Source organism: Bos indicus, chromosome 13 (genome assembly GCF_029378745.1).
Source record: "Bos indicus isolate NIAB-ARS_2022 breed Sahiwal x Tharparkar chromosome 13, NIAB-ARS_B.indTharparkar_mat_pri_1.0, whole genome shotgun sequence".
Classification (NCBI taxonomy): domain Eukaryota; kingdom Metazoa; phylum Chordata; class Mammalia; order Artiodactyla; family Bovidae; genus Bos; species Bos indicus.
The window spans coordinates 24,360,081-24,368,229 of record NC_091772.1 but is presented as its reverse complement, the minus strand read 5'-3'; the positions used below and the strand labels follow the sequence as shown (position 1 = coordinate 24,368,229).

Sequence of the window (8,149 nt, the reverse complement as noted above, 5' to 3'; positions counted from 1 at the left end):
GAAAGTAGCCTGCAGAGGGTTGTTGACGCAGAAACACAGCTCAGGAATCCACGCCCCTTAGTGCATGGGCCTTGCAGGAGGCTGAGCTCTGAGCTTTCGCACAGGAGAAGGCACAGAGGGTTCGGAGAGTGGTGGGCTGCCGCCGTGTTATCTTCAGGAGTCCAGCTTTCCTGGGGACACGTCAGCGGCGGCCTGGTCCATACACGTCCAGGACAGGAAGTCCTGAACCAGGTGGGCAGTGGAAACGACAGTCGGGCGACTCCCGGCCCGGCTGACCCCAGGCTTCCAGCCGCGCCAGCGCCCCGGGATTCTGGCGCAAGGCCGGTTGCCCGGGAGTCGCCATGGCAACGGACGCCGGGTTCTGGACTCCGCGGGCGGCGCATGGCCTAGCGGCCACCTCCGCGTCTCCCATGGAGGTCTGTGGCGACTCGGCGCCCGAGACCGAGGAGTGCTGGAGGATTATCAGGAATCTCGAGTCCACTCTTGAACAATTTCGGCTCAGTCCCAGGTGACCGGCGCGACCTGCAGCGCCCGGGCCCGTGCCCCTGCCGGCGCTCCACCGCTCCCGGGTTCTCTAGCTCCAAGCCCCCAGGCAGCTGTTTTGATATCTAAATATACTACCGTGTACCAAGCACGGACTCTGGGGCCAGACTGCCTGGGTTCAAATCCTCCTGACACTCCAAGGGCCCAAGACTTGGGCGAGTTAGTCAACTTCTCTGTGCCGCCTTATCTTTTCAGGAAAACAGCCAAGATGGTGGTGCACAGCGCCTCCTTCATAGTTCATAGCGAACATTCAATGAGTCAATCTGGAAGATCGACATACAAATAGGGTACATAGTATCGTGCAAGTGTTTGCCAATATAATTATCTTGTTTTTGACCCTTTTGGACAGTTTTTTCATCTTATAATCCTTTGCCCTCCTCTGTCCCAGTTTTATTTGGATAATGTAGACCTGATGCTTGGGGTGGGGGAACTGGGAGGGAGGTATTTTTCTTTCTAAAAACCTTTTGAAATCCCGTAAATGGCCCTCACTAGGTTAACTGCTCTAGGTGCCCTAAGACAGGGACCCTCGTGGTGCCAGGTGGGCTGGCTGAGACACCAGCCCTGCAACTGGCGTCTCTCTAGGGTAGGATGAAGGGCGCAGAGCCCCGTGGTGGGGACTGACGCAGAGAGATGGTGCTGCCAGCCCAGCTGCCCCCGCTGAACTGTGTTAAGTGAGTGCCTTTGTGAAAAGAGATGGGGATGCACTCAGAACCCGGTTGATTGGTGGTGTGAAAGCACATATTGGCGGTAGGGGATGGTGGGCACGGTGTTGAACTGCTCTAGTTGTTGACTAAGAGAGATGACTTCCTACCGTGGATTCCTTGGTGTTCCTGGTGGGGAGCTTCTCCAGCAAAATGCACTGGCTGTGCTCAGCAGCCAAACTGGCAGTGCCTGGGGCTCAGTCAGTGCTTGTTGTCTGAATAAAGGAGCTGTGGATGCCCCTGTGAGTTTCTCTTCATCGGCAGGACCCAGGCCAGCTGTTGGTGCTCTGGTATCTGGTGTGCGTGAGAGAAGCTGCAGTCTTGGGGTGAGGAGAGAATCAGGCACTGGGGAGGCACCAGTCAACAAACCGACAGAAGCCTGTCCTTTCTGAAGTTTACATCCTAGGCAGGAAACCAGCGATAAATAAGCCGACTCAGTAATAAAGTCAGTTAAGTGGTGGTGAGTGCTAAGGAGGAAACAGAGCAGAAGAAATAACGTGTGGAGTGGAGAAGAGGGTTGTAATTCTATTTTTTTGGTCATACCATGTGGAGTGTGGGGATCTACCAAGGATGGAACCCAGCCTCCTGCATTGGAAGTGCTGAGTCTTAACCTCTGGACCACCAGGTAAGTCTTACAGGGCTATAATTTTAGATTCTGTGTTCAAGGAAGACTTCTTGGAAATGACTTTGGGAAGAAGAACTGCAGACTTGAGAGAGGGACCTTTCTGCTCTATCAGGGAGCAAGTGTTCCAGGCAGAGGACAAGAAGTAAAGGAGAGTGGGCATAGGTGTCACGGGACCAGCAATGAGGCTGGTGTGGCTGGAGAAGAGTGATGGAGGAGAGCTCAGAGGTGGATGGTGCTCATGGTGTGGAACCTAGATCACTGTAAGGACTGCAGCACTGACCTTGAATGAGGTGGTCAGATGTGGTTGTTCCAACACCCCCAAGCAATTCTCTAATTCTCAGCGGACAGTGATTGGGTGTGTCTTGTAGTTTGCTTATTTATGTATTTTACTTAAAATATGGTTGCTGTACAATATTATGTATTGTAAGTCACAGGTGAACAATAGAGTTACTCCTAATTTTTAAAGGTTATACACCGTTTATAGTTATTATAAAATGTTGGCTGTATTCCCCATGTTGTACAGTATATCCTTGTAGCTTACATCAGTTCAGTCCAGTCGCTCAGTTGTATCCAACTCTTTGTGATCCCATGGATTGCAGCACACCAGGCTTCCCTGTCCATCACCAACTCCCAAAGCTTGCTCAAATTCATGCCCATCGAGTTGGTGATGCCATCTAACCATCTTATCCTCTGTCGTCCCTTTCTCTTCCCTCCTTCAGTCTTTCCCAGCATCAGGGTCTTTTCCAATGAGTCGGTTCTTTGCGTCAGGTGGCCAAAGTATTAGAGTTTCAGCTTCAACATCAGTCCTTCCAATGAACACCCAGGACTGATCTCCTTTAGGATGGACTGGTTGGATCTCCTTGCAGTCAAAGGGACTCTCAAGAGTCTTCTCCAACACCACAGTTCAAAAGCATGAATTATTCAATTCTCAGCTTTCTTTATAATCCAACTCTCACATCCATACATGACTACTGGAAAAACCATAGCTTTGACTAGAGGGATCTTTGGTGGTAAAGTAATGTCTTTGCTTTTTAATATGCTGTCTAGGTTGGTCAGAGCTTTTCTTCCAAGGAGCAAGTGTCTTTTAGTTTCATGGCTGCAGTCACCATCTGCAGTGATTTTGGAACCCCCCAAAAAGAAAATCTCTCACTGTTTCCATTGTTTCCCTGTCTATTTGCCATGAAGTGATGGGACCGGATAGTTTGTAGTACACTGCTTAATCCCCTACCCCTATCTTGCCCCTCCCTTTTTCCCTCTCCCCACTGGTAATCCTGGTCTGTTCTTGTGTCCTGCAGTTTACCTGGAGAGAGTGTCACATTCACAGGTTAAGGGCTCAGCCCCACAAGACTGTCCCTGTCCTCCTTGAGAGGCTAATTGCAAGTCCAGGTTGTCACCTGTGCTTTTGACAAGCAGGGCTAGCTCAGAGGTTCCTGGAGTTCAGTTAATTTGCTACAGTGGCTCATAGAACTCAAGAAACCAGTTTACTTACTTGCCTACTGGTTTATTACGAAGACTATTAAAGGACATGAATGAACAGCCAGAGGAAGAGATACATAGGGTGAGGTCTAGAAGGGTCTGGGGCACAGGGGATTCTGTCCCTGTGGAATTTGGGGTACACCCCATGAATTCATTCTTGTTTACCAACCTGGAAGTTCTCTAAACCCTATAATTCAGGGATTTTTATAAACTCTTTATTACACGGGCAAAATTGACCAAATCATTGACTTTTTGTGATTGATTCAACCTCCAGCCCTCTCTGGCAGTGAGGTTGGGGGAGGTGCGATTGGAAGTTCTATCCCTCTCCTGGTTGGTTCCCCTGGCAACCACCTCCATCCTCAGGGGCTTTTCAAAAGTCACGTCATTAACATAAAAGCGGGTGTGGTTGAAAGGGGCTTCTCTTGAATAGCCAAAGACACCCAGTTCACCTTTTCCCCTATTTCAGAAAATGAGGACAGCAGACCAAACATTACAATAAAAGATTCTCTCATTGTGCTTGTCGCTTAGGAAATTCCAAGGGTTTGGGCTGCTGTGAGGCAAGAAGCATGGATGAAGACCAATATATGTATATGGTATATATATACATATAGGGCTTTCCAGGAGGTGCAGTTGGTAAAGAATCCAATGAGTCAGGAAGATTCCCTGGAGTAAGAAATGCCAACCCACTCCAGTATTCTTGCCCGGAAAATTCCATGGACAGAGGAGCCTGGTAGGCTACAGTCCATGAAGTCGCGAAGAGTCAGACACGACTGAGCAACTGAGCGTGCACATATCTATATCTATAAAATTATAAAACACACTGCAAAGATGGGAAGATATGAGGGGAATGGAGCAGAGGAATCACATTATCTGGTTTATCTGTCAACCAAATTATTCTGGCTATTGTTTTGATATTAGACTCTAATGAGGGGAAACAATGGAAACAGTGAGAGACTTTATTTTCTTGGATTCCAAAATCACTGCAGATGGTGACTGCAGCCATGAGATTTAAAGATGCTTGCTCCTTGGAAGAAAAGCTATGACCAACCTAGACAGCATATTAAAAAGCAGAGACATTACTTTGCCAACAAAGGTCCATCTAGTCAAAGCTATGGTTTTTCCAGTAGTCATGTATGGATGTGAGAGTTGGATTATAAAGAAAGCTGAGCATCAAATTGATGCTTTTGAACTGTGGTGTTGGAGAAGACTCTTGAGAGTCTCTTGGACTGCAAGGAGATCCAACCAGTCCATCCTAAAGGCAATCAGTCCTGAATATTCATTGGAAGGACTGATGCTGAAGCTGAAACTCCAGTACTTTGGCCACCTGATGCAAAGAACTGACTCATTGGAAAAGACCCTGATGCTGGGAAAGATTGAAGGTGGGAGGAGAAGGGGACACAGAGAATGAGATGGTTAGATGGCATCACCGACTCGATGGACATGAGTTTGAGCAAGCTCTGGGATGGGTGTGCTGCAGCCCATGGGGTGGCCAAGTCAGACACAACTGAGTGAGGACGGGCAGAAAGAGGGAAACCAGTTAGGGGACTACGACAATAAGCCTCGTGGAAAATGACTGTGATGGTAGCAGTGGTTGGAGGTCGTGAGACTAGTCAGATTCTAGATTTATGCTGAAAGTAGAACTGATAGACACAGAGCGCGTAAGATTCTGATTTTTTGAACTACTAACCGGAAGAATGGAAATGCCATGAGCTGGGATGAAGAAGATTGAGACGAATAGCTTTGTGGGGAATATCATAAGCTTACTTTTTTTCCCCCCCCTAATTTGGCTGCACCAGGGCTTAGTTGTGGCATGCAGGATCTATTTCCCTGACCAGGGCTCAAACCTGTGCCCCCTGCATTGGGAGCTCAGAATCTTAACCATTGGACCACAAGGGAAGTCCCTCAGAAGCTTACTTTTGGACATAATATCTTGGAAGTAACTCTTAGTCATCCATCTAGGCTCTTTGGTTGTATGAGTCCTTAGGGCAATAACAATAATTTACCCTGTATTCTTCTCAATTCTTGGCTAAGACACTTAAAAAGTTTATTAACATGCATATCTCATGTGTACGTAGGAGTTACCTAGGAAAAATGACTAAAATTCTAAGATGGCCCAAACCACCACCTTGAATACCATCTTCGCTAAAGACAAAAGATGTTGAGTGGAGGGAAGACAGTTATGGGGGGTTACCAAGAAGAGCAGTAAACAAGCGTAAGGTTTGTTATGCAGATTTGAATGGGTGCCTTCTCCATTAGTAAGATTCTCTTGTGAATTAGAGTCATCTTCCTGGTAGGAGAGGAAGACACTTATAAGTGGAGATTTCCTTTATAAATGTAAATTTCTCTTACAAACAGATAACTTCTACTCTGCTTCCAGGGTTTCTTCTGTGTCTGCAGTTTCTCAAAACAATTGACTCAAAACCACCTTATGCTAAAGCATCATATTTAGGGAAGAGAGGTCCAGCCAGGTTGGATATACCAGTGTGGGAGTAATTGGCACACAGATGCATCTACAAATGGGAGACTTGGTGAGATCACCCAGGAAATGACTGAAAAGAAGTGTGTGAACCTTGGGACACCTCAAACTTGTGAACCTTGGGACACCTCAAACTTTCCTTCTTTCAAGAGGAAAAAAGTGGAAGCAAGAGTGCTTTGGTTTTGTTTTGGTTTTTTTTCCTTGTTTGAAATTGAGCAGGGAAGTCCCTAATGGTCCTGTGGTTAAGACTGAGCTTCCAGTGCAGTGGGTGCGGGTTTGATCCCTGATGGAGGAACCAAAATCCTACATACCTAATAGTATGGCTGAAAATAAATAAAAAATTTAAACTGAGCAATACACCATTGTGAAAATTTAGTGCACTTAATGCCACTGTCTTTGACTAATTCATTAATGAGCATTTGTTAAGATAGACTATTCTAGGATTTAGTGAGAAGTGTCACTGCCTTCTGTTAATAAGTATTCATGGATCTGTTTTCTGTAATAAGTTAATATGTTAATTTTGTATCTCATTTATTTAAAAAAAGAACCTGTAATTGCTATTTTTGTGAGACTGTATTTTATGCATAACAACCAAGCTATTATTCAGAAATCAAATTGCTGAGGCTATAAATAAGGACTGTGTAGGAACCACTTAGCTAGTTTGTTGTGATGTGGGTTTCCATTCTAGGCAGAGGGGTTGTCATCTAAAATTAGAGACATTTGGAATTTAAGGGGAAGCTGAAGAATGAACTTTCATGTTTCACTTGGATTCTGAATGAGTCAGAACTTTCTGAATCAGTCATTCAGAAGGTTAGGACCAGTTAGGGATAGTAGACCATAGACCTGTTCTCACAAGGGATGGAGGATAAGACTCTCACTTCAGGCTTATGATTTTTTCATTTTGGCTGCACTGTGTAGCTTGTGATACCTTGGTTGCCCAACCAGGGATTGAACCAGTGCCCTTGGCCATGAGAATGTAGAGTCCTAACCCCTGAACCGCCAGGGAATTTACAGGCTTGTGATTTTTAGATGAATTACTTACAATCTTTGAGCCTCAGCTTCCATATCCTCAAAACAAAGAAAGGTAGATAACCTGAGAAAAGATTGTGTGTATTAAGACAGATGCCTTGACTAAGCACAGGGGACAAGTTAAGCATTCAGTTGTTAAAAAACAAAATTCAACTGAGTAGATTTGAAGATCTGATTGGCTTTGTTAGGTGATTCATGAATTGGACAGCATCCTGTCCAGCAATTATAAGGGTGCTCCAAGGGGGCTGTACAAAATGGGAGGTTTTTATAAGGGAAAGGGTGGGACAAAGGAGATGTTAGCATAAAGGAAAAAAGGCAGGAAGAAAAAAAAGCATTGTTTTTAGGCCAGGATTTATCCTTGCAGGGGAAAGGGCAAGGCAGGGGTTTTATCATGCAGATTGCCTCTTCTTCCTCTGGGTACAGAGTGGAGAGGGCCTGCACGACGGATTATCTTCTTGCTGCTGCTGCTGCTGCTGCTGCTGCTAAGTCGCTTCAGTCGTGTCCGACTCTGTGCGACCCCATAGACGGCAGCCCAACAGGCTCCCCTGTCCCTGGGATTCTCCAGGCAAGAACACTGGAGTGGGTTGCCATTTCCTTCTCCAATGCATCAAAGTGAAAAGTGAAAGTGAAGTCGCTCAGTCGTGTTTGACTCCTTGCGACCCCATGGACTGCAGCCTACCAGGCTCCTCCATCCATGGGATTTTCCCGGCAAGAGTACTGGAGTGGGGTGCCATTGCCTTCTCCAGATTATCTTCTTGGTGCTGGCTAATTAAGGTTAACATTTCTGGGGAAGGTTGAAACCCAAATTAAGTCAGGTATTAATTCTGGATTTGGTATCATGCACTTTAGAATAAGTAATGCCATTTTGAGCCTATGGTTTTCTGTTTCACACAATAAATAGGCACTAATTTTATTTTTACCACGTGGAGGAGGTATCTATAAAATTCTTCAAACTGGTTTTAAAATATCAGACTGTATTACTGTAATATTATGGCACCAGAGGGAATAACTGAAAACATTATTCTAAGTTTCTAAATCATATCCTAAAGATACGTGTATTGGGGGTGATTTTTTTTTGCACTTCTCTTCTTTTCCCAGCTTTGAGATATAACTGACATGTAACATTGTATATTTATCATAAAACCTGCTCACATTCATAACTTACCATCCACCCTAGATCTTTAGCTTAAAATGGGAAGGAAGGAAAGACCATACATGGTCAAGCTTATTGAAAGATGAAGCTGAATAATAAATAGGAGCTGCTTGGTGCTAGGGAAGGGGAGGAATTGCATTTCTCAG

The 8,149-nt window shown here is 45.5% G+C and overlaps 1 protein-coding gene across 1 annotated transcript in view; it reads left to right on the top strand.

Annotated features, from left to right (window-relative positions):
• The first annotated feature begins 341 nt into the window (after window positions 1-341).
• The window catches only part of C13H10orf67 (chromosome 13 C10orf67 homolog), a 101,319-nt gene continuing 93,511 nt past the window's right edge, over window positions 342-8,149 (top strand). Inside the window, exon 1 of the mRNA XM_070801926.1 lies at window positions 342-508. Coding sequence (XP_070658027.1) covers window positions 342-508 — 167 coding nt within the window. The remainder of the gene's footprint in view (window positions 509-8,149) is intronic.